Source organism: Pseudochaenichthys georgianus, chromosome 23 (assembly GCF_902827115.2).
Source record: "Pseudochaenichthys georgianus chromosome 23, fPseGeo1.2, whole genome shotgun sequence".
Taxonomy (NCBI): domain Eukaryota; kingdom Metazoa; phylum Chordata; class Actinopteri; order Perciformes; family Channichthyidae; genus Pseudochaenichthys; species Pseudochaenichthys georgianus.
In genome coordinates this window covers 5,782,380-5,808,856 of record NC_047525.1, presented here as the reverse complement: position 1 = coordinate 5,808,856, position 26,477 = coordinate 5,782,380, and the positions used below count along the sequence as shown (strand labels likewise).

General features: G+C 44.7%; 1 protein-coding gene and 1 pseudogene across 1 annotated transcript; both read left to right on the top strand.

Annotated features, from left to right (window-relative positions):
• The first annotated feature begins 293 nt into the window (after positions 1 to 293).
• On the top strand, positions 294 to 7,078 carry LOC117439284 (mitogen-activated protein kinase 12-like). Its single transcript, XM_034075153.2, has 12 exons — positions 294 to 543; positions 1,258 to 1,387; positions 1,588 to 1,646; positions 1,727 to 1,838; positions 2,558 to 2,587; positions 3,034 to 3,081; positions 3,993 to 4,107; positions 4,213 to 4,284; positions 5,135 to 5,214; positions 5,471 to 5,549; positions 5,624 to 5,797; positions 6,789 to 7,078. The coding sequence occupies exons 1-12, from the start codon at positions 425 to 427 to the stop codon at positions 6,851 to 6,853; spliced, it is 1,083 nt and encodes a 360-aa protein (XP_033931044.1). The 5' UTR covers positions 294 to 424; the 3' UTR covers positions 6,854 to 7,078.
• A 15,610-nt stretch (positions 7,079 to 22,688) lies between these two features.
• On the top strand, positions 22,689 to 25,232 carry LOC139433003 (uncharacterized; annotated as a pseudogene).
• Positions 25,233 to 26,477: the final 1,245 nt, after the last annotated feature.

Sequence of the window (26,477 nt, the reverse complement as noted above, 5' to 3'; positions counted from 1 at the left end):
AGATTTTGAATGCAGGTAATTTACTTGTAACAGAGTATTTTTAAAATGTGTAACTTTTACTTGAGTAAAGGATCAAAGTACAGGTAGTGTGTGTACTATGCAGAGATATTACAGAAACATGCTTGCCAGAGTATTATGGGGTGTGACCTTAGGGCGGGCAGATGTTTTCTGGCTTATTCCCCACATTGTAGACACACCCATATACTGCCCAGGAGCCATGACTAACAATGTGTGTGCGTGCGTGCGTGTGTGTGTGGGGGGGGGGGGGGGGTGTGGGGGGGTGTGTGTGTGTGTGCGCGCGCGCGTTTGTGCGTGTGTGCTCTGCGGGACGGACGGCACATCTCTCCGTGTTGAAGTTAAACCTGTTTGCTCTCTCGCCCCGGAGCAGCGCTCTCTCTCTCCTGTCCTCAGCTCTCCACTCGGTATGGCTATGCGGGCCAGGACGGGATTCTACCGGCAGGAGGTGAACAGAACCGTGTGGGAGGCTCCGGAGAGGTACCGGGACCTGAAGCAGGTCGGAACAGGCGCGTATGGAACCGTGTGGTCAGTTCAACTTTACGCCTCAGAGAAATACTGATGGAATGCTGCTCTCAGCTGATTTGTAGCCACTGTTTATGCCATGTTGGACTTAAGGCAATTCTTTTCTATAAACATGTCTAATTTGTATTTTTTTATTTTGCAATTGGTAAGAGCTACGTTATGTGTATTAGTAGGCTATTTTAAGTATTTTCCAGTTGTATACATAAATCACAAGAAACGTTTAACCTATTCCGAATGCATGAGAAACAAACAATTGACCCAAAGTAAATGAGCATAGATCACGTAATGACCTGTAATACCTTATTATCCTCAGATAATAACTTAAATACTTTAAATTCTATTCATTCTATAATATTCCTGCAGCAGCAGTGTGTGATATGTTGGCCAGCAGTCTCTCCACAGCTGGCTCTGCAGGGCCTCTCTGCATTGTGTTGTATGTATGAGGGTCAACAAAGAACCCCCCCAGTCTCATTGTTGGAAGTCGAAGACCCCGACTGAAGTGTTTAGAATGCACCACCACATTGTCTTCGTCACAAACAGAGCTTTTCCACGGCAGACCTTGTGACTTCGCCCAGCAAGAAACTATGTCATCAACGAAGCTGCTTCATTTAGATCCAGCTACACGTGTGGACTTCCGTATGAACATGTTTAAATGCCTGCAAATGTAACCTGTTCAGAAGCGTTCTTTGATAATAAACCTGTGTCTGTGCATTTCAGTTCAGCATGGGACCGCCGGATGGGGGCGCAGGTGGCCATCAAGAAACTTCACCGGCCCTTCCAGTCCAAACTGTTTGCAAAAAGAGCGTTCAGAGAGCTGCGACTCCTCAAACACATGAAGCACGAAAATGTAAGAATGTGCCTCAGACTGACAGACAAAGAGGGACCTGTGATCTGAAGCTATACAACACGTCTTCAGCGTGGGGTGAAGGGACTCAGCGTGAAGGAGGCATAGTAGACATGTTGAAGGGGAAACTGTTTATGTGTTTCATTACATGGATGCATTATATTTCAATCAGACTTGATGTTGAGCTCGTTCCTCCTGATCAGGTCATCGGGCTGCTGGATGTCTTCACTGCTGAGATCGCATTGGACCGCCTGCGTGATTTGTAAGTTCCTGTGCGTCCCTGAACATTGATTGTGAAACAGGACGAGTGGAGTGATACCAGTCCTCTTCTCTTGTCCACAGTTACCTGGTGATGCCGTTCATGGGAACCGACCTCGGAAAGTTGATGAAGATGGAGAAGCTATCAGAGGACCGAGTGCAGTTCCTGGTCTATCAGATGCTGAGAGGACTCAAGGTGAACCAACGCCGAATGCATGTCCCTCATCACTTCTACCATCAATGTGTGCGTGCGTGCGTGCGTGCATGCGTGTATGTCAGTCCGGGCTTTGTTTTTCTTAAAAAGCCGTTGATCTGATCTACTTCTATTGCTGGGTGGATAACGACTGAAGTGTGGAGCTGTCTCTGAGAGCTACAGACGGATGTCATGTGGTGTGATGTGTTGACCCTGTAGCGTATAGACAGGGGTACAGCTTGCTGTGTGTTACTCAATCAAATATTAACTGTCATAACGCTTAAGCACAGTGTGTAGAGGATGTCATGCACTGTTCAAAATAATGTTTGGGTTTAGGTGGAGTTCGGCCCACTTGCCATGGTGGTTCTTTTTAGTGAAAATATAATGTACTCTAACAACCGGTGACCTAGGGTCTGTGATTGGCTGCTTAGTGTTCAGTTGGGTCTGGTGTAAACTCTAGCGTGTCATGATTGATGTTGACATGATTGTGTCAGCCATATCATGACAGCTACATTGCTCAGCAGCCAGGGGAGTGCTGTTACAAGAGGGAAGTTGTATGTATAAGCCGTTTAATAAAAAAAGTACATGCGGCCACGTAATCGTCCATCTTGAACAGGAAGGCACTGCACGAAGAATTACAAACAAGTGAGGGTCATTTACTTGTGTTGGTCAGTAGCTCACTGAGAAGTTGCTTATGTGGCCTTTGTCTCCTCTCTCCGCAGTATATCCACTCTGCAGGGATCATTCACAGGGTGAGTGAACTTTGACCTTTCAGACTCTGAGCGGTGGGGGTGGGGCTGTTGCTCTTTTTCATGCTTAGTCCCATTCATTCTGATTCCCACACAGGGAGCTCCTATTTTCAAGACAGAATGGTACGCTGAATGTTGCCATGGAAAAGTCCTTTACATCTCTTTATAACTCCACCCACCCAGGTAACTGCTTACTGCATGGACAGACTGGAGTACCAGTCGAATTAGGATGGATACATCTTGAAAAATCGGAATATTCCTATATATCTTTAATGGATGGTGGATATCTAAGCAAAAGGCTTGAATAATATCATTACAATTAAAGGATTTCATTAGAAAATGATATTAATTCTTCCTTCAAAACATGGGAAACAAATACAGATCATTGTCTTCCAGTGACTTCCACACTTCCCCTGATCTCCTCTGTCTCACATTGGTGTTTCCCACAGGACCTGAAACCTGGAAACTTAGCCATCAACCCAGACTGTGAGCTGAAGGTAGGTTCACGTGAGGCAGTTTGTATGTGAGCATCCCAAACACCTTCACGTTTTCATGGATGGTAGTGCTGGGGGGAAACGATTATTTTGAAAACGATTATTTTGAAAACGATTAATCGGGCGATTATTTGATCGATTAGTCGACTAATCTAACGATTATTTTTCTGTTGTTCAATTCATAAAAAACGTAATGTAAAAAAAAAGGTAATGTAAAAAAAAAAAATGTCACGATACTGTGTCTCAGGGGATCTTCATATTTAAGAACCTATTAATGTGTTATACCAGATTAACGGAAATAATCTCAGCTAACTGACGATACAAACCATGTTTACCAAAACAAAACACAAGTCTCATAAGAAGCATCTAAATGACCCCTGAGCGAAAAATGCTAACGGACATTGGCACAGAACTCAAGATAAAAGTACCCTTATTACTCATCGTAGCTGCACATACAAGATATCCGATTAAAGCTGAGGTTCCACAGATTATGTAGGTATATAGTATCATCACTGAGTGATCCGGACTCGCGACAGGGGAAGCAAATACAGTCATCACAACACGTACCTTTACGGAGCTTCTAGGGAGATCGTCTCACCACCGTAGCTGTCAATCTGATCAAAAGACGTGTTCAATGGCATTCAAATGAGAAAAAACGCGGCTGAATCGGTTAATCCATAGGTTTTTAACGTCTATGTATAAAAAAATTATTGAATTTATAATCCATAATTCCATTGTAATGTAAAAATCGGAGAGAGCAAATGCTAGCTGCTAATGGTAGCCACCACAGCTAGAACTGCTTGTTGCTGTGGGTTGCTGTGGGTGACCCACGTGTGTCATCGACGATATTTTGAAGTCGATGCCTCGACGCGTCGCTACAGCACTAATGGATGGTTCTGATTCTCCTGCTTCAGATTCTTGATTTTGGCTTGGCGAGGCAGGCCGACGCTGAGATGACAGGCTACGTGGTGACGCGCTGGTACCGAGCGCCCGAGGTCATCCTCAACTGGATGCACTACACACAAACGGGTACACTCTCCTCACAGGTCGTGTCAACGGGAGGGCACGGAAAGACAAAGACACGTTTTATAAAGCAGATTGAAAGAGAAGGCTGATGTTTGCTCTCTGTTGCAGTGGACATCTGGTCGGCAGGTTGCATCATGGCAGAGATGCTGCTGGGAAAGCCGCTGTTCAAAGGAAGCGATCGTATCCTTAAAGGTGTCAAACTTTATCAATACATTATTTAGAGTAACTTTGGTATTTGTTTACCTTGACCCCGTTTTCCCATGCATTTGTGTCCAACACAATAATGATGAATTGTTGAAATTGGCAATGTATTCATATCTGAAATATCACAAGAGGATTGGGCCTAATCCACATGGTGAAATCAGCAACATATTTATCTGTGGCATTTATAATCTTTACACATTCAAACAACAACACTCCTATTTTCAGTCAGCTCTCGAGAACGAGACTCCACCGTGAGCAATACTTGGTCACACACACTAACAAACAGACCGTACCAAGCCAAAGGTAAAGAAACTGATCATTATTCTGTAGGGTAGGGCCCTTTCTCATTTCTCTAACTCCCCTCCTCGACTCCTATCCTCGATACTTAGTCCCGCCCACAGGAGATGCGAGCGGAGGAGCCGAGGAGGGGAGCCGAGGAGAGAGGAGGGGAAGCAGCAGGCGGTTAGAGAAATGAGAACTCCTCTCGGTCTCTTAATGTTGTTGTTGTTGTTATTGTTGTTGTTGTTGTTATTATTGTTGTTGTTGACAGCTAAACCAAGAATCTGAGACGGTCTGGGTCACTTTTAGGGGACGCACATTGACAGTGCACATCCAATACTGTGCCAATTATTTAATTAATGTTGTCTTGTCCCCAATTGGTCTCCTAACAAGAACACATGGGGAAATAGGGTCCAAGTGAATGACCTTTTTAGATATGATCACTGTTCGTACATGTTGATCGTATTCTACAACCAGCATTATAAACTGAATATGTGAAAGGTAAAGATCCATGCAACAGATTACACTTGACCATAGCTCCTGCCAGATCTGGACCAGCTCAGAGAAATCATGAAGATCACAGGAACCCCAGCTGCTGACTTTGTGGTGAAGCTCCAGAGCCAAGATGTGAGTCGTCCCCTGAGTGTACCCTGATGTAGCACACACACTCCCAACACAAACACACTCACTGACTCTTCATTTACAATGTTGGTGCAATAAGTTTGAGGAAGTAGCCCTTTATGAACTTCATCATAGTGTCCGTAAAGAATGTCTGTGTGTCATCACATCCGAACCCTGTCCACATCTAACTTCTCTGTTCCTGATGCACATGTATTGACACACCAACATTGGTCCTCCTCCTCTCTGCTGCCTCTCTCCACAGGCCAAGAACTACATCAGAAGTCTCCCCAAAGTGCCAAAGAAAGACTTGCACTCTATTTTCTCCAAAGCCAGCTCCAATGGTAGGTAAAGGTCTTTGTCCCACAGTGTATGCACTGCACTCATGCTGACCTCGACATGTATCTCTGCACCACAGCAGTGTGTGTGTTGGAAAAGATGCTGCTCCTGGACCCCGAGCAGAGGGTGAGCGCCTCACAGGCTCTGGATCTGCCTTTCTTCAGCGAGTTCAGAGACACTGAGGAGGAGACGGAGGCGCAGCCCTACGATCAGACCATGGACAACACAGACCTGCCGTTGGACCAGTGGAAACGTAAGAGAGGGGGAGAATCTAGTTAAGATAGTATAGTGTACATATATGACATATGTCAGGGGTATCCACACTTTATTCACTGAGGGCCACATACAGAAGAACATACAAAGGGCAGGGCCCTTCACTAGAGGTATAGTGTGACCATAAGGTAAGTTATAAGTTAGCAATATCAATCAAAAGTAGGTAAATGATACTTGATACTTGAATATGCTTTACGAAAAAAACAGCCTCCAACACAGCTCTCCGTAGGGTTTGATTGGTTGTGCTACATCCCTTAATCAGAAGCCTCAGATTGCTTATAATACGGGGAAATATGAAGGTTCATTTCAAGCTTGTTATGGAAATAAGTTATTGGGCTTTCATCAACTAAGATTTGCTAGAAAATGTTTTCAACTTTAATTGACCGAATTTATTTTAAATGTGGGCTTATTAACACATGAAAACTACTGTGTACTATGTTTACATATATTTAAGAAGTACAATATAAGATAAGCACAATGTTCAGGTACGGCCATATTCCATTCTACTTTTTGAATGAGCTGTGAGGACATTTGAACAAGGGCCGTAGTTTGGACACCCCTGACATATGTGGAATGTAATAAATGATGTTTTAGTGACAAACCTCACAAAAGATTGTATCAGAATTTTTAAGTGTAGTTTTTAGGTTTTAAGTCCACTTAACGTTCACTCTCACTGCTCTTATCAACATTGTTTCACCCACAGCAGCTGTTTTAGTGAAAAGCTCTACTGTTACCCTACTGCCCAACAAACAGTCAGTCTGGTGAACATAATGGTCTATCCGCAGCTGGAGGGCCAGACGTGTCCTCAGACAAACAGTGTCCTGTTACAGTACCTGCTGTTGGCCACAAGAGGTCACTAGAGATCTAAGAACGTGCTTAATGATTTATGACGTGTTATTATCCACAGAAGGTGGAAGAGGAGAAAAAGCATTTGTAAGAGAAGATGTTTAATCCTCTGCTCTGTGCTGCAGGTCACACCTTCACAGAGATACTGACCTTCAGACTGCCCAGGGACTCCAGAGAGACGGCACTTTAAGAGCACACACAACACACACACACACACACACACACACACACACACACACACACACACACACACACACACACACACACACACTTGCACGTGCACACAACATGACACACACTCACACATACACACCTGCACCATTCTTTTCTTGTTGATCTTGGTGCGTTTTGTAGCACTAATTGATAGTTTGTTTGAATTGTTTTCTTCAATAAATGAGATTTGCTTAATTGTTAACTGGCTCAGTTGTGTTTTAATCTGTATTATTGTGGGTACGTGTGTGTCTGCATATGTGTGTGTGTTAAATGCCACAGCATGCCAGTTGAAACAGTGAACGTTCGCTGTTGTGTACTTGTACGCTCAGGGTGTAATGGTATTATCCAAAAATATTGTAGGAGCACAGAAACAGTGTTCAAATTCTGCTTTTACAAACTTATTTTGGTTGTGCTTACCTTGCAAAGTAATGTTATAAGTGTCAAAGGAATGTTTTTTTTGTAAATATTAAGGATAATATTGTAGCGTGTCCAAGTTATAGTTATTTCAGTTATCAGATGTGCACAGTTTTAGTACATTTGTACTAAAACAGTTATTTAGGCAATGTTGTTGGTGGGAGTTAGGGAGAGACCGCCCCTTCCAGGTGTGTGTGCGTTTTCCGGTGTGTGTGTGTGTGTGTGTGTGTGTGTGTGTGTGTGTGTGTGTGTGTGTGTGTGTGTGTGTGTGTGTGTGTGTGTGTGTGTGTGTGTGTGTGTGTGTGTGTGTGTGTGTGTGTGTGTGTGTGTGTGTGTGTGTGTGTGTGTGTGTGTGTGTGTGTGTGTGTGTGTGTGGAGGGAGTACGAGACGGTAGGAGTTGTGTTCGAGTGTGGGGAAAAGTCATAATGAGTGTTATACTATTGATTGGTTCTGTAAGGCGTGGCTGTGGCCGTCAATACCAGAAAATAAAGAGAACGTTTTCGACATTGAAGGCTCGTGATCTGTGATCTTGAATAGCGGTGAACGCTACAATATTGTAGCGACCCTGGTATAGGCTGTTGAGGGTGTCACTCAGGAATCCCCCGTCTCTCTGCCAATCATGGAGCTGCACGGGCTGCTGTCTGAGGTGCGGGCCTGTGGTTGGGTGAGCAGACGGGGGAGGGCGGGAAGTGTGACGTGTACAATGTGTTATATAGGTGCTGTGTTAGAAGTCAGTGTCAATGTGTGTGAGGTTGAGCCTCAAGCTATACCCCTCCGTAATCATCTGTGTAGAAGTCAGTTATTAAAGCCTAGTAACTGGAAGCTTGCCTCTCGACTCCTTCCTGTGAACGTTACATTGGTGTCAGAAGTGACTTTTCGAACGGAGGAGGTCTATCCTGACGGGAGTTCGTAACTGCGTCACGAGCTAGCCGGTAAGCTAGCGGAGATGGAAAAGTTCAGCAAGATGGGAGTGAAGCAAGAAAATAGTGATGGAGAGGAAGATGGAGCATGCGGGTGGTCGAAGGACATGAGTGGAGAGTTCAGGAGGGCACAGGAGGCGAGAGAGCGCCTGAGAGAGTCGGCAGTGAAGATGGCTAGAGACGCGGGAATGTCGCCATCTTCAGCGCCATTTCACGCCATTTCCAAGCGGGATGTAAACAACAATGGCGGCGCCCAGCAAACAGTAGCAGCCGCCGCGTCCGTGAAGACACCCAAATACTCGGGTAAGGCAGACTGGGAGGCTTTCCATGCCCAATTTGAACTGCTTGCACATGCCGGGGGGTGGTCAATAGAGACTAAAGCACTACAGCTAGCTTTGTGCCTCACAGACGAGGCTCTTTCATGTCTGCTACTACTTAGCCCGGAGGACCGACTCACCTATGAAGCGTTAGCGGGGGCTTTGAAGAGGCGGTTTGGACAGTGTTTCCCACCAGAGCTGCTCCGGAATGAGTTGAGTAACCGCTGTAGAGAGTTTGGAGAGACGCTGCGTGCGCTGGCTAACGACGTAGAGAGCATGACGCGGCGGGCGTATGGGCACATGCCACCCCGGAGTGCAGAGTGAGCTGGCACGGGACCAATTCGTCAGGGCTCTTCGCCCTGCGGACTTGAGGGTCGAGGTACAGCTGCAGCATCCACAGTCCTTGCAGGCGGCCTTGGAGATGGCTGTGGAGAGAGAGAAGGTGTGGAGTGGAGCTGCTAGGAGCAACGGAGGGCCGGCAGCACCGGCTGTGAGGAGCTGCAGGGAGGAGGAGAAACCTGCATGGGTTACCGAGATGACTGAATTGATAAGGGCTGTTTCTCTGCAGCCAACAAGCAGACCAAGTACCAGGGTCTGCTGGGGGTGTGGTCAGCCAGGACATTTGGCCAGGGACTGCCCCAAGACATACCGGACCCGGGGAAACGACGGGGGGCCCGCATAAAGGAGAAGATGCGGAACCAAGCCCGAGGACTCCTCAACCAAACCACAGCTGTAATGTCACCAACTCAGACATCCGAGGAAGGAGCCAGACAGCACAGCCGGGGGAGCCAGACTCTACGGCTTCCTGAAGAAGATGACAGCACATGCGGGGAGCATGTCGTCGCGGTGGGCCGTGCTGGTGGTGGGGAGTCCTGCTATGTCCCGGTCGACGTGGAAGGGGTGCCCTGCACTGCACTGGTGGACACAGGCTCTACAGTAACCCTGGTGAGAGCAGATGTGTTGCCCAGTGGGACTATGTTTGAGCCGACAGCGGTGCGTCTACGCACAGTCACAGGAGAGCTGGCGCCTATGAAAGGAAGAGGCATGCTGACTGTGGCGGTGGGGGGAGTTGAAGTGCAGCACCCCGTGTGGATAGCGGATGTACAGGACCCGTGTATTCTGGGTTTGGACTTTTTGAAGGCGGCTGGCTGCCTCCTGGATCTTCAAGCAGGCACAGTGAGTTTCCAGGGGGGGCCGGTGATTACTATGACCCGTATCCACGACCCTGCTGAGCCTGCAGGGAGACCCTCTACACCCACCGTGAGTACCCTAGGAACGGAAGAAAACCCTCCCCCCTTTTCCGTATCCCCGGTGACGGCCGCTCAGGACAATTCCCCATCGGTCACCCCCGGACTGTGCCACCAGATAACAGCCCCCCCTCAGGTACCCCAGGCGGAGGTGGAAGAGGCTCAGTCTGCAGTATTGGAGGTGTGGAGGAAGAACTGTGGGGGCCTGAATCCCGAGCAGCAGGAGCAATTGGGGCAGCTTTTGCTATAGTTCCAGGGCAGTTTCGCCATGAAGGAGGAGGAGGTGGGCCGAACGCACCTGGTAGAACACGAGATCGATACCGGGGACTCGCGTCCCATCAAGTGTCGCCCGCGGCGACTCCCCCTTGCTCGTCAGCAGGCTTGCGACGAGGCAGTGCAGAGCATGCTGCAGGCAGACATCATCGAGCCCTCCGACAGCCCGTGGCAGCACCTGTAGTCATGGTCCCGAAGAAGACAGGTGGCTGGCGGCTGTGCTCAGACTACAGACCGGTGAACGGGGTCACCAAGAAGGACTCATACCCCCTTCCCCGCATCGATGAGTCCCTAGACCTGGTCACAGGGTCGTCGTGGTTCTCTTCCTTGGATCTCCGCAGCGGGTATTACCAAGTTCCTCTGGCACCAGAGGACAGACCAAAAACGGCTTTCTGCACCGGCCGGGGACTATGGCAGTTCAAGGTCCTCAGTGTTGGGCTGTGTAATTCCCCGGCCATCTTTGTGCGGTTGATGGACAGGGTGCTGTCTGGGATTCCCCGCCAGCAGTGTTTGGTCTACCTGGACGACATCCTGGTGCATGGCAGCTCGTTTGAGGCGGCCCTGGGATCTCTAAGAGTGGTGCTGGAGAGGATCAGAGCCGCTGGTTTGAAGCTACATCCAGACAAGTGTCATTTCCTGCAGAGAGAGGTCACTTTCCTGGGCCACAAAGTGGGGGGTGAGGGCATCGGCACCCTACAAGAGAAAGTGCAGGCGGTCGCAGGCTGGCCAAATCCTCGCAACCAGAAACAGCTGAAGAGTTTCCTGGGCCTGGCCTCGTACTACAGAAAGTTTGTACGGGGTTTTGCTTGCACTGCCGCACCCCTGTTCCAGCTGCTGCAGAAGGACAGAGCTTTCCTGTGGTCTGAGCAATGTCAAGCAGCGTTTGACAGCCTTCGGCGTGCCTTGAGTGAAGCCCCGGTTCTCGCCCCAGCCAACCCCGGGCTGCCGTTCACCCTGGACACAGACGCTAGCGGCGTTGGGGTGGGCGGAGTGCTCTCCCAGACTACACCAGAGGGGGAGCGGGTGGTGGCATACTTCAGCCGGGCGTTCAACAAAGCAGAGCGACGATACTGCGTCACCCGCAGGGAACTTTTGGCAGTGGTGCTGTCCATCAGGCACTTTAAGTACTACCTATGTGGGCAGGCGTTCATGGTGAGGACGGATCACTCTGCATTACAGTGGCTCATGACGTTCAAAGAGCCAGAAGGGCAGGTCGCCAGGTGGCTAGAAGAGCTCCAAGCTTTCGACTTCAGGGTGGAGCACCGGGCTGGGGTGCGGCACACCAATGCAGACGCTCTCTCCCGCCGCCCGTATGCCGCCGGCGGATGCCACTACTGCGAGAAGAGAGAGACTCGGGAAAAGGAGCTGCTGGAGGAGGACATTGTCTGTGCGGCAGCGCGGAAAGTGGAAGAGGTTATCTGCCGGGAGCTCCAGACAGTGGACGTGGCCGAGTGGAAGCAACAGCAGGAGCTGGACGCCGTTCTACAGCCTGTACTGCAGTGGGTTGAGTCGCAGCATCGGCCACTGTGGGAGGAAGTGGCAGTGCTCTCCAAAGCAACCAAGGGGCTGTGGTCTCAGTTTGAGGCTCTACGTCTGTGTCAGGGCGTACTACAGCGGGCGTGGAAGGAGCCAGCAACGGGGGAGAAGAGGTGGCAAGTGGTGGTCCCGAGGGGTCTGCAAGAGGTCGTACTCAAGGCCATGCATGGAACGGCAGGCTCTGGGCACTTTGGCGTCACTAAGACTCTCCGGCACCTTCGTCAGGGCTGCTACTGGGGCAGTGTCGGAGGGATGTCGAAGACTTTTGTCGCCGCTGTGATTTGTGTATGGCGTGGAAGGGCCCACCTGGTCGTTCCCATGCTCCGCTACAACAGTTTTCCGTGGGGGCTCCGATGGAGAGAGTAGCGGTTGATGTGGTGGGGCCTCTACCCTTGTCAAACAGGGGGAACCGCTACGTTCTCACGGCCATAGACTATTTCACAAAGTGGCCAGAGGCGTATGCTCTCCCTGACCAAGAAGCAGAGACAGTCGCAGATGCTTTGGTGGCCGGCATGTTCAGCCGTTTTGGAGTGCCGGAGACCCTGCACAGTGATCAGGGGAGAAATTTCGAGTCCCGGGTGTTCGCCTCCATGTGCTCACAGCTGGGCATGCACAAAACACGCACCTCCCCCTTGCGACCTCAGAGCGACGGACTAGTCGAGAGATTTCACCGCACCATGGGACAGCAGCTGGCCATCCTCACGTCTCAGCATCAGCGCGACTGGGACGAGCATCTGCCCCTCGTGCTCATGGCATGTCGTTCTGCAGTTCAGGAGTCCTCAGCCTGTTCTCCTGCCCTCCTCATGTTGGGGAGAGAGCTTCGAACCCCTGCTGTTTGGCGTTTGGTCAGCCACCGGATTCCCTGGACACGCCTCCAGGGCCTGAGTACGCCAGGAGACTTCAGGACCGCCTTGATTCCGCTCACGCTTTTGCCCGCGATCAGCAGAAAAGTGCTGGGGTGAGACAGAAGCGGAACTACGACACCAGGACAAGAGGGCAGCATTTCAGGGCCGGGGAGTTGGTTTGGGTCTACAGCCCACAACGGAAGAAAGGGCGGTGCCCAAAACTGGACAGTCAGTGGGTTGGTCCCTGCAGAGTACTGGAGAGGGTGGGGGAAGTGGTCTACAGGGTGCAGCTGCCCCCAAAGGGGAGAAAAGTGGTGCTCCACAGAGACAGGTTGGCTCCGTACAGAGGAGTCGCTTCTCCACAGGCTGAACACCAAGGAACATCGGGGTCCACAGCCGTTCCCTCGACACCCCCACTCAGGTCCCCCGGCGAACAGAGTAGCAGTCCCCCATCAGGGACTGAGTGTCCCCTCATTGTTTCGCCGCCTGGGCCAGAACCGGACACCCCTGTCCTCCTGACCCCAGTTCCCCTGCCGAGAAGGCAGGTACGACCCCCGGGTCGTTTCAGAGACTTTGTTTGGTAGTAAAGTAGAGTGAGACCTCTCGGTTCCTGTAGAGGGCAAGAATGCGCCCTGGTCTCATTGGAAGGGATGGTAGTCCACCCAGACCTTCCTAGTCAATGTAAGGGAGTAATTATAGTGTTTGTGCTGAGTTTTTTTTGTTCCTCGTGGGCGAGGAATTTTGTAGTGGGGGGGTAGTGTAGCGACCCTGGTATAGGCTGTTGAGGGTGTCACTCAGGAATCCCCCGTCTCTCTGCCAATCATGGAGCTGCACGGGCTGCTGTCTGAGGTGCGGGCCTGTGGTTGGGTGAGCAGACGGGGGAGGGCGGGAAGTGTGACGTGTACAATGTGTTATATAGGTGCTGTGTTAGAAGTCAGTGTCAATGTGTGTGAGGTTGAGCCTCAAGCTATACCCCTCCGTAATCATCTGTGTAGAAGTCAGTTATTAAAGCCTAGTAACTGGAAGCTTGCCTCTCGACTCCTTCCTGTGAACGTTACAATATGAACAGGCTCGTGCTTGGCCCACTGGTATTATTTGTTTATTTATTTTGAAAATTAACTAGCAACGCCGTGCTGTCATATAGCAACTGCAACACTACTGCAGCAAAAAAATCTTGGCGACGCCCATGACTAGATGCTGTTTGCATGGTGGAGAGCAGCAAGGTGATGAAGGGACCTTTAAAGACAGCGCCACTGCAGCGCATGCGCACTTCTTATCTCATAATTATGACTTTTTATCTCATTATTTCGACTTTTTTATCTCATAATTATGACTTTTCATGGGGATTTTATTTTGTTCAAGTGGCGGAAATGGGCTTCCATCCTAACGGTCACATGCACCGCAGCAGAATACGGGAGAGGGGAGTTTGCCAACGCAACCAAGAAACTGCAAGTGTTAGGTAAGAGATAGTTGATTTTTTTTTTAACCCTGAAGGTTTGACTTATATCTACCACTTCTGTTCTGTTCTATATTTTTGTCCTGGTTTATTCCACTCATGGCAATTATTATAAAACAAAACATGTACATTTAAGCAGAGAAGAAAGTTATTATACTCCTTTCTCAGAAATAGATGGTCTTTCAATCACAGCTGCTATCTAATACTTATAGTAACATGAAACCAAAAGCACGATGACAAGTCAACACAACAATCTACCATCAGAGAAACAGGTCCAAGGACATCTTCATACTTCCTAATTATTCTGTCTTTATACATTCATTCTAAAGATGTCCATGAAGCCCTTTAAATCATTAGGTAAAGACAGTTTAACTGCTTTCATTTCAATCTGTTTAAAGTGCAAACTGAGGCTTAAAGTTACACTTCCTTCAGTGTTGCTCATCCTTTGGAGTTTAAACAAATTTGTTTTGTATATTTTCTGGCAGTTTTCTGTTTCTTGCTTTATGCCCAACTAATGAAGTCTAATCAAAGAGACTGCCCTAATCAACACATCAAAGGAAAGGGTCTCGCAATGGGGGGGGGCGGGACTTAGCTCATTTGCATAAGTAGGGAGAGGTGTGAACTGTCACACTACCTGTCACTTTTTTGACGAAAGGGGTATGGTTACTACTACTCAAAGCGTTCAAATGTTTTTGCTAATCATTTGGGTATCTTAAAAATCATCTGTTATACAGAAAGAATACAATGCAGTCATACATTTTGATGGAAAAAAAGGTATTATGTAAATAAAGTAGCATGTAAAAGGTTACAATTCTGATAGGGAATGTATTTTTGACAGAAATTATCAGGGCTTTTTTTGTCTTTAATTCATATATCATATTAAGGCGGGTTTTTTAAGTGTACATGTTTGTCCTTGTCTTAAATGTTTGGACATACAAGCTCGTAAACTTGAGGCACAAGCGTTAAAAAGCATTTATAATGTTAACTCTCCCATGGTTAATTCTTTTAAAATGTGTTATCAGTAAATTGCAATTTACATGGGAGTTAAATTCAATATTTCCCCATATTTCAGATGCAATCTGTAATCATATGTTAGCAAACAGCAGTTACAGTAAGAGGACACACCCAGAGGTTATATCAGTCCCCAAACAAACACAGAAAAATCACACGCCTGCCATTTAAGCTTTGCTTTACATCACTGACACTGACTTTGATGGGGATTGGAGAGAAGGCAATAAAAATGTCATAGTAAATGATGATTGAAATGTTAATCAAATGAAAGCGTTTCACCTTGGAAAGCTCAAACCTCTTCTATTGTCTTGGAGACTAGTCTGGGACACATCCAGGTCAAAGTTTACTCTGTTCTTGTGGTCTTTTAATATAGAGGACAGGGGTTGACCTTTTCAGTTAGAATAAAATCAAATACGAATTCAAAAGAGAGTGACGGTGGACCTTTATCGAGAAACACCACTTTCTATTATATATGAACCTTCCCTGAAATGGCCAGAAATCATTAATGCTGGTTTAGATTTTTTGCATAGTTTTCATAAATTATCTGTATTTTGTGAATCAGAAAATGCAATATGTTACAATCAAATCAACAAAAAGACAAAACCGTTAGTGGTGTTAGTAAAAAAGTATACATTAACATAACCACACAATAAAACACCAACACATATCAGATCTGGCAGGCAGCTGGACTTGTACTCTATCAAGATGCTGTGATAAATTGAGTTTAGAATCTTTACATCTGCAGGGCCTGTGGCGCAGGCAGATATGAAAAACAGACCGAACAACATTATCTGACCTGAACCAAGTGTACAGGGACAAAAGAAACCACAGCCCACAGAAGACAAAACCACAAGATCACACACCCTGAGCGGAGAACAGAGGCAGCTGATAACCTGCACGCCTCTGCCCGTAACATTCGCTCATTTGTTGTCCGTGTTTGAAAGAGCGTGTGATAACAGTGGGCATGACCTCTCCCACCATGAACTATAAGAGTGTGTGAGGTTAAAGGTGTGTGGACAGTCGCTCAGTGTGCAGCATCATGGATCCGCTCTCCGCCTGCCTGCTCCTGCTCACCTGCCTGGCAGGTAAGAGGCCCTGCTGATCTTCATCTGCTCGTCAATCTACATTTCTGCAGTTAAATACTGATCATTTAAAAATTATTCTCAGAGTACGCACGCTGCTAGGGTGTCTGAGAAATGTTTATTCAAAGATGTCTCAATTTAAATCTTAATATAAAATATGTTTTGCAGTGAAGTGCAGTGCTGCTATCTCAATTGATGCCAATGTCAATGTTCTATGGGTATTCTGTGTTGAGACGGTGCACATATTTTATAACATTTCAAATATTTTACTTATGTTTTTTCTATGGTACTAATAGACTCATTCTAATCACTCCAAAATATATACACAGTTTCCTGTGCGGGCCCTTTGAATGAAAACATTTGAAAACCTCTGATTGACTACATTGGAAATGATTTTGTATGAATCTGTTTTGTCTGCAGAGTTGATGAGCTGCAGAAAGTTTTTTTCATGTATTCTCTTTTCTCACCTCCAAGATTTTTCTGCCAGTGAAACTGAGTGGGGTGGAGCTGTGGGGGGAAGCTCGTGTAAGATCCTTTTATTTCTGATTCTTATCCATAAATGCTATCTTTAAAGGTTTTTCTGATTATCATATTGTGCCGTATCTGACAGTCAAATTCATAGGATTCAGTTTACTTCATGTCTTGCTATTGGAACTATTGTCTGTTGCTCCTGCAGACTGGCCGTCCTCGGTGCAGATCGTGGGGGTGAATGTTGTGACAGTGGGAATCCCGTATGGTTTCCAGTGCATAGCTGATTGCCATCCGGACTGCAAGTACACCTGGACCCGGGGTAATGTGACCTCTCAGGGGCACGAGCTGAGCTTCCAGCTGCTGCACGTGGTACCAACACAGACCCTGTCCTGCACTGTGTTCAACTCTGAAACAGGGGAATCGTTCACTGTCCAAAAAACGCTGCAGGTGACAGGTATGAATAACCAAAGTGAATTCTAATTCATGAATTCCCTCAGTAGAACTCCCTTCTAATATATTTCCAAACGTTCCAGCGGGGCCATCAAACATCCAGATCAGCGGTCCAACCTATCTGACCTATGGAGTGGAGTCCATCTTCATCTGCTCAGCCAGATGCTACCCCGCATGCAGCTTCTCCTGGACTGTGTCTTGGGAAGGGCAGACGCTCAGCAAGGCACAAGGCAGCAACATTTCTGTCACTCCATACGCCGGCACCGTGCTGGAAGAAAATCTGATTTGTGAGGCCATGGACACCGTCTCACATCTCTACATCTCCAGCTCTCTCTCACTGCCTGTCGCAAGTATGTGAAATAACCTAGCGTGAATAAGAATTACCACAAATAAGCAACAAACATTAGAAATACCACTCAACTAGTTATTTAGCTTTGGAATATGTGTGTTACCAACCCAGTCTCACGGCATTTCGTGTTCATTAACACGATTTTTAATCTATTGATTCGTGTTCACCAACACGATTTGCCCCTTTTTTTCGTGTTGCACAGCACGATTTTAAAAGCAATGTATTTCTACTGCCTGCAGCACGTCTTTTTCTCCGGTCGGGTCGAGGAAGACCGGAAGCTGTGTGGTTCATAAAAACATGTTCTTACTCAATATCAAGCCACAATTATTGCTTTAATTTGAAATCGTATAATTTCGGACTTTTGTTGCCGTCTGTGAGGAAAATAAATGGGGCTCAGAGCCTCAGGATACTGAAATCTGTATTTTTTAAATCTTTTTTTCCTTCTAATTTGTTATTCTTTTCAAAATAACACACTGTTATTTACTCACCAATAACACTCAATTATCCTTGCTTTTATTTATTGGTTTAATTCCATAATCTCAGGCTTTTTTGGCGTCCGTCAGGAACTGAATTTCAAAATAAAAATAACCGGAAACAGACGTAGGCATTTCGAGCGATTACCCAAGATCCTCAGCTATGGTTTTAAGCTCGCTTATTGGATGTTTTAGCCGCAATGCATGCTGGGATTTGGTGTTTATATGATATGAAATCCGGAAAACATTTTAAAAGAATAAAATAATTGCTTTTCTCTTTGAAAGTCATCACATAACGGCATTGTAATACACGGTTCGGCTGCATTACATATTACAGATCTGCCGTAGTTCTGTATTTATAGAGCCCTGATGAGAAGACCTTTGGAAAAACTGAGGAAATGCCGCCGAAACTGAATACTTGACGTGGATCATAAATATATTCAACAATTAAACAACATCTTCAATTTCTCTTCACACAACACGTCTCCTTGCAGTATCAACACTAATTCGGCTGACTATTACATTTGATCTAATTCACAGATAGGTTATATTTACACCATAACGGTGCACAGCTGATAGAAAGGGACTTGTATTTTTTAAAGATATTACTTTGAATGTAAGAATGTAAATACTGAGTCTGAAATAGTATAGCAATATGCTGTAAAATTATGTGAAAGCATGCATAAAACTACACATCTTCAGATGTTGTACGAAAACATAAGTGTCCTACACTAATAATACAAAGTTATTATGGCTGTGTGTACCTTGTGTGCACCGTCTAGTGGTTAAAGCACGTTATTGAATTATTGTGTTATATTTGATTAAAAAAATATTAAGAGTACATACTTTGATAGGGGGAAAGTATATAGAAATATAGAATGTAAAAAATCAAGAAGATACTAAGTGATCTCTACAATAAAACAGTTTAGTGCAGGATGTACAAATATATTAATAGGAGGAGGTGCAAAACAGAAAAACGGATTAACCTTTATTTAAACATTAAATAACAGATTAAGGTCTTCTTTTAAATAAGAAAAAAACGTTGGGGGTATCTATCTACAGATAAATATTAAGCCTGACAAAGTACTTAACGTCTAATATATTGCTTTCCTGCAATGTTAACTATATGTTGAAGCACTTATTTTAACTGATATTATACATATGGATTATACTCTTATGTATGTAGATAGAATAAGAAATGTGCAGAATATGACAGTTTAATGGTGGAGGTACACACGTAGGCTATTGATAGATGTCTTGTAATGCACTGTTGAGGAACCTGTGACCCAAGAGTTTCATTCATTGCATAACTACATCGTAGTTGTGTATATGATATGTCAATAAACCTTTGAAAATCTTGAAAGGGATGTGCAAAATAGCCATAATCTACAGTCTTTAATTAACTATTAGTAGAGAATAACGAGTAATGAATATACTTTATTATTAGTTTCCATTCATGTCAATTGCAGATACATGTTTAGTCTTCTCAAGCACCAACTATCAAATATCTCTCCTGATTGTTGGCACTTGACAATCACCTTACCTGAATTTTACTCAGGTGTAACTAAAGTCTGATTTAAGGGTTGTTTATATTTCACATCATTAATCAGAATCTGTAAAGTAACTTAAATAAATGCAGTGGAGTAAAAATACCAGGTTAACCTCTGAATTGTAGTGGAGTAGAATTACAAAGTAACAATGAGCTGTTATGTGGGTATATATTAATGCTGCGCATTATGGACACAAGCGATTTTCACCCATTTATTAATTATATGTTTTACATTTGATAACACCAATGTGTTTAATACTGGCAACTTCTAATTGTGGGAAAAACGAAAACGTTCAGTAGAGACGTCCCATAGAACATTTTGCGAAACACAATAGCCAGCATGTGTAGTTCTGGGGGGGCGTTCGATTCCAGTTTTGGATAGTATGGCGTGGTTTCGTTCCATTTCACACAGCTGTTTGACGCTCTTCTTACGGGGACTGTAGTCCTAAACAATAGCTGGGGATTATGGGTAGTGTAGTGTCTTCGGCCATCCTAAACTCAGAAATGTTGACAATCGCAATGATGCTCGAAATGTCCCGTATAGGCCTACGTCTGTTTCCGGTTATTTTTATTTTGAAATTCAGTTCCTGACGGACGCCAAAAAAGCGCGAGATTATGGAATTAAACCAATAAATAAAAGCAAGAATAATTGTGTGTTATTGGTGAGTAAATAACAGTGTGTTATTTTGAAAAGAATAACGAATTAGAAGGAAAAAAATATTTAAAAATACAGATTTCAGTATCCTGAGGCTCTGAGCCCCATTTATTTTCCTCATAGACGGCAACAAAAGTCCGAAATTATACGATTTAAAATAAAAGCAATAATTGTGGCTTGATATTGAGTAAGAACATGTTTTTATGAACCACACAGCTTCCGGTCTCCCACGACCCGACCGGAGAAAAAGACGTGCTGCAGGCAGTAGAAATACATTGCTTTTAAAATCGTGCTGTGCAACACGAAAAAAAGGGGCAAATCGTGTTGGTGAACACGAATCAATAGATTAAAAATCGTGTTGGTGAACACGAAATGCCGTGAGACTGGGTTGGTGTTACATGATGGAAGTCAGTTAAACTGGTTGAAATCCATTTCTGTTACTGGCAGAGATGGAAGTACTCAGATCTTGTACTTTACTTAAGTACAAGATCTGAGTACTTCAGATCAGAGTGTAGGAATATTCTGTTACGTACAAGTACTGCAATCAGAATGTTCCTCAAGTAAAAGTAGAAAAGTATTATCATCCAAATATAGTTAAAGTATCGACAGTAAAAGTAGTCATTGTGCAGATTGGTCCATTTCAGAATAATATATATGATATGTTTTATAATGATTGATCATTAAAGTGTTCTCAAAGCTGGTAACGGTGCAGCTAGTTTGAATGACTTTGTATACTGCAGGGTAGCTTGTGAATTTACTCCAGGTGGAACTAAAGTCTGATTTAACACTTGATTATATTTCACATCATTAAACAAAATCTGCACAGTAACTAAAGTAAGGAAATCAATGTAGTGAAAGTATTTACCTCTGAATTGTAGTGGAGTAGAAGTACAAGTAGCATCTGTTCTTTATCACCATTATGTTCCATTTTCAAATACTTGACCGCTATAAATTACATTTGGTCCTTCAGATTAATGTTTGTTAATGTAAGCAACTGTAGAATAATGTTAGCTAATGTTAGCTAATGTAAACTAATGTTAGCTACCATTAGCTCATGTAAACTAACTTTAGCTAATGTTAGCTTATTTAAACTAATGTTAGCCAATCTTAGCTAATATCAGCTAACTTTCCCGTACGTTTTGCTGGGAAGCTGACATCCCTGAGTCATTTCACTGACTTCACTGACATGTGCTGCTGTAACAAAATGTTAGCCTGTGTCACAATAACATTCCAGTGGTTTAACCCAAAAAACAATAAAGCTATATATGGATGCAGTCAAACAATCTTTAAAAAAGGACTGCTCAGCTATAGAAAGTTGTCACGGACCACTGGTTGAATGCAGTAAGCATGTTGTAACTTCCGGTTGTTGTTGTTGTTGTTGTTGTTGTTGTTGTTGTTGTTGTCGTCATCTCCGGGTATCCCGTGTGCCTGTTCTGTTGCTGATAGCTTATTATCTTAACTTAATCGATCGTTTTAAAACTCTTGATCACGGCGACTGCCTGACGTTGTAATCACACGTTACTACAGCTTAAGCACTCACAACTCTCCTTCTCTTAGCGACTGTAACGGAGCGTCCACACGACAGCTTCAAAAAAAGGTTGGAGCTGGGCGTGTCTGAAGCTTGGGGATTGTATTCAAGCAACGCGACCAACAACCAATCACATGAATCTCCCGCCCCCGACATACAAAGCAAAAACCCCGGGGATTTTATGGGAGCAATATATATATAAACTCCCCAAACAGGCGAAAACCTACCAGTTTCCCCCACTGTCTCTGCCACCTCCCTCCATGCCTGGTTCCTCCGGTTTGTATCCCGGTAGGTGAAGAGGGTCTGGTCATACAAAACCGGGTGATTTGCTACAGCGAAAATTCTTTCACACACACATACGGGTATTGGGCCGAGTGCGACACCGTACTTCCGGTATCCACCATTTCACGCGAGGTGCAAGCAGAATATCATAGTCTATTGCCTTAATCAATATCTAGTCAACTCTAAAATACCACATAAATGCAATGGCATGATAATATTATTGTGACAAGTGGGGTATTCACCTGGTGTTCCAGAAATTAGACGTAGATGCAGCCAAAATCGACGAAGGCCACTTTCAAGGTTCGTTTTTCCATACATCTACAGGCAGTCTTGTAAGGGCAATCGGACAACCCACAAAGCTCAAGTTTACGCTGGTAACGACCTAGAGCACACCCCTCCAGTCCAGAGATGTAATCCGAAGACATGCAGCGATTTCTTCGGTCGTTAATTCAGAAAAAAAACCTAGTGCGCTCTGCCTGGCTACTTTAGCTAGCTGTTTACATTAGCACCTCCAGGATATTAGCACCTCTGGGAAAATGGCGTATTCATATATATATATATGGCGCGCGTTGCATTGTGGGTAGCTCGTGACGTCACTGTGTGTGAAATAATTAGTTTCTCCTCCATCTTTTTTTGAAATATAGAAATGAACGGCGGGATATCTCTCCCAGTTTAGACGCGGTTTGATTGGCTACGGCTTGAGCTGTCAGATTTTCCGAAACGGGATTTGATTGGCTGGCGCTGGCTACTCCGGCGTCTCCGGCGGAGACGGACCGCTATGCTACCCACAATTCAGTTTGGCGAAAAAGCGAGGCAACGTGACGTCACCCCATTCAGAGTGAATGGGCAGATTGAAGCTGTCGACGCTGTAGTGTGGACGGGCCGTTACTCCACAGTTGCCTACACTCTTTTCGGGTTTGCTAACGGTAGATACTTTAGCTTGATAGCTAGCCATGGCTCTTTCCCCACCCTCGGGTGTTATTTCCTGCTCTAACTGTCTCATGTTCGGTTACTTCCCTACCTCCTTTACTGGTACCGATACATGTGTTAAATGTAGTATAGTTGTTAGGTTGGAGGCGGGAATCATAGCCAAAGAAGCCCGGCTCCGCATCTTAGAAAGTAACTCAGCTACAGTAAAGCCCATGTTAGCCAGTGCGGACCGGCAAAAGGTAGCTCCTCTTAGCCGTCCCCCGGCATCTCCCGAGCAGCAGGGAGACTGGGTGACTGTTCAGAAGGGGCATAACGCGAAACCCGCAGGTCCCCACCAACCTGTTCACGTATCTAACAGATATTCCCCACTCAGCGAGACACCCGCTGAGAAGCCAACTCTGGTTATTGGTAGCTCTATTATGAGACACGTGAATTTAGAGACAGAAGCCTCCACAATGCATTCCGGGGGCCAGAGCGGGCGACGTTGAGGCGCATCTTAAACTGCTGGTTAAAAATAAACGTAAATACAGTAGGATTGTTATTCACATCGGTGGTAATGATGTTCGTTTACGCCAGCGCCATATAGATAGAAGAGTTACGACAACGGAAGTCCAAAAACGGTTATCGTCACGTGGTTCATGTAGACGAGGATCGTTCCCCGGAAGTTCATGGCGGGCAATGTGAATGCATTGATAACAGGAGATAGAACTACGATTTTTGGTAATTATTAGTGAATAAAGGTTTTGATTTGCAATATTTATACAACAAATCGATATGTGTATGTATTTACATCAATATGTTTTAAAAAATAAAATAGAATTTGCTAATATTAAGTGATAATATTAGGATTAGTGTGAACAACTAGTTTACATGTTAGGCTAACAGTGCCTTGGTTAAAGAGCCTGTTGCTGTTTATTTATAGCTTTGAATTCTTTAAAACCAATATTATCTTCTTAGATTTGTTTGGTAGTCAGGAGCATCACTTTCTAATGTGTATTGATATATTTAGAGGGAGGGGATCTAAAGTAATGCTTTAAAATTCAGATTAGATTAATTTCTACCATTTTCTTAAATTCATGGTAGTTTCAGTAATCCCCTGGTAATTGAGGACACAAGTTACCTAAATGACTAATGTCATCTTCATGCAGTTTGTCTGTGCCTTTTCCTCCGTGTTGTCCTGGTTTGCTGTGCTGCCTGGGGATGCTCAAATCGCTCCGAGAAAGGAGTACGAATGTACGGCTTCCCCATTGACACGGAGTGGAGGAAAAAATGGCTGGCTCAAGTCAGCAGGAGCAATTTCACGACCAACAGCAAAAAAATATGTGATGTAATTATATATAAACACTGCATTTGCACTTTTTCACAAAACGAAAACCACACCATTGGGAAAGCTTAATGTTTTGTTTAATACAAAAAAACAGGGAAAGGCTTGAAAAACACAGAGTTGAGACTCAGGGTGCAGGGTGAGGGTCTCAGTGCAGGTATTCAGGCTCCATTGAATCCCCCTCTGGTTCTTGTGCTGAAAGAGGGAGTAACAGACAGGAGAAAGGGTTATACACACACAGCACACCTATTGGATGGGAAATGCCTTGGGGAGATAAGGTGTTTACTTATATAAAACAGTAGTATTAAACTTACCTTGTGTTTTCACTCTCACTTAAGTCCCTCTCCCTTTGCCATCAATCCAAAATCAGCTGAGCTGCAACATTATACAGACAGGTAATAATCAACAGAATCACAAGGACACAATATGGCTCTGCTAAAAACACTCACTCTTACACGCACCAAAGTTATATTTATCTAATATTTAACTCCCTCCACCCCCGCATAAAATCCCGTTTAGAAGCCCCTCTTCTCTAATTCAACAACGTTGGACGAAATGACATTAAGAGAACGGAATTTACAATTAAAAGGCTGTTCAACGTGTGTTGCTAACTTGCTTCAGTATCCTAGCTTAATCTGTTATCTGTAAACGTTCCCTAAATCTACTAATTTAGGGATAATCCACTGACATCCTTTAATACACATGTTAATTTGAATCAGATGTACTGATAATATCCGCAATATAAATCTTTAAACTTCTTCTTACCTTTAAAAGTCCGTCACGAACGGTCTATTATGCTGCAACTCTACAGCCTTGGCGCTAACTTCCGGGGAACGATTGAGAGGCTCCACGATCCGCCATTGCTGTAGAAAAGTGGTCCATTGGAGTGAACGGAGATGTCGTAACTCTTCTATTATATGGCTCTGGTTTACGCCAATCAGAATGCACCAAACTTAATGTGGAGTCGGTGTGTAGTTATCCTAAAACAATGTCGGACACCGTAATCTTCTCTGGTCCCCTCCCCAATCTGATCAATGATGACATGTAGGCCTATTGCCGCATGTCATCATTTCAGCGCTGGTTGTCTTGGTGGTGCCCAGCAAACAATGTGGGCTTCGTAAATAATTGGACAGCCTTCTGGGGAAAACCTGGTCTGATTAAGAGAGACGGCATTCATCCTACTTTGGATGGTGCAGATCTCATTTCGGCAAACATTTCAGGGCTTTGTGGACTTAATCCATGACAAACTGGAGTTGAGACCAGGAGGCGGAGTCGCAGTCTTACACGCTTCTCTGCGCTCTCTCCTCGGCAGTCATCCATAGGAATCCCGAACCCAATAAAATACCCAATATTATGTGTCTGCCCAAGGACAATTTAAGGTAAAACCTAATAGAGGTGTCATACCTAATAAAAGTAAATGTAACAACTATTACAGTGCAACAAAACAGGAAGATTAAATGTGGTCTCTTAAATATAAGATCTCTAGCATCTAAAGCAATATTGGTAAATGATTTAATATCAGATTATAATTTTGATATTTGCTGTCTCACTGAAACTTGGTTGAGACATGAAGAATATGTCAGCATAAATGAGGCCACTCCACCCAGCCATATCAACACTCATATTGCTCGAGGCACGGGCCGAGGAGGTGGAGTTGCAGCAATCTTTGACTCAAGTTTACTTATCAATACTAAACCAAAATTAAATTATACCTCCTTTGAAAGCCTCGTTTTAGTCTTACGCATCCGACCTGGAAAACTTTGCAGCCAATCTTATTTGTTACAGTGTATCATGCACCAGGTCCTTATTCAGAATTCTTATCAGAATTCTCTGAGTTTTTATCAACTTTGGTACTTAAAACAGATAAAGTAATTATCGTAGGTGACTTTAATATTCATGTTGACGATGATAAAAATAGCCTCACTGTTGCATTTAACTCTATATTAGATTCTGTTGGTTTCTGTCAGAGTGTAAATAAACCAACCCACTGCTATAATCACAATCTCGACCTTGTTCTGATTTATGGTATTGAAATTGAGCAACTATTAGTCGAACCGCATAATCCTGCTTTATCTGACCATTTCTTAGTAACTTTAGAAGTACTATTACGAGACTACAAAGCATTAGTCAAAAGCTCTTGCAGCAGAAACCTATCTGTTAGTGCTATAGCCAAATTTAAGGAAGAGATTCCACCAATACTTAACTCGATAGCATGTCTGCATGTAAGGGAGGAAACTTATACAAAATGTACACCACTCCAAATTGATCATGTTGTTGATAGTGCTATAGATGCGCTGCAAATAAAATTAGACTCTGTTGCTCCTTTGAAAAAGAAGAAAATAAAACAACATAGATTAGCTCCATGGCATAATGCCGAAACCCGCACAATAAAGTAAAAGTCGAGACAACTTGAAAGGATATGGCGTTCCACTAAACTTGAAGAATCTCGTTTAATTTGGCATATTACTCTCAATGAATATAAGAAAGC

Coding starts and splice junctions, on each gene's coding strand:
- LOC117439284 (XM_034075153.2), top strand. CDS start 425: ATGGCTATGCGGGCCAGGACGGGATTCTACCGGCAGGAGGTGAACAGA. Junction 544..1,257: donor GGCGCGTATGGAACCGTGTG/GTCAGTTCAACT, acceptor TGTGCATTTCAG/TTCAGCATGGGACCGCCGGA. Junction 5,798..6,788: donor GCCGTTGGACCAGTGGAAAC/GTAAGAGAGGGG, acceptor TCTGTGCTGCAG/GTCACACCTTCACAGAGATA.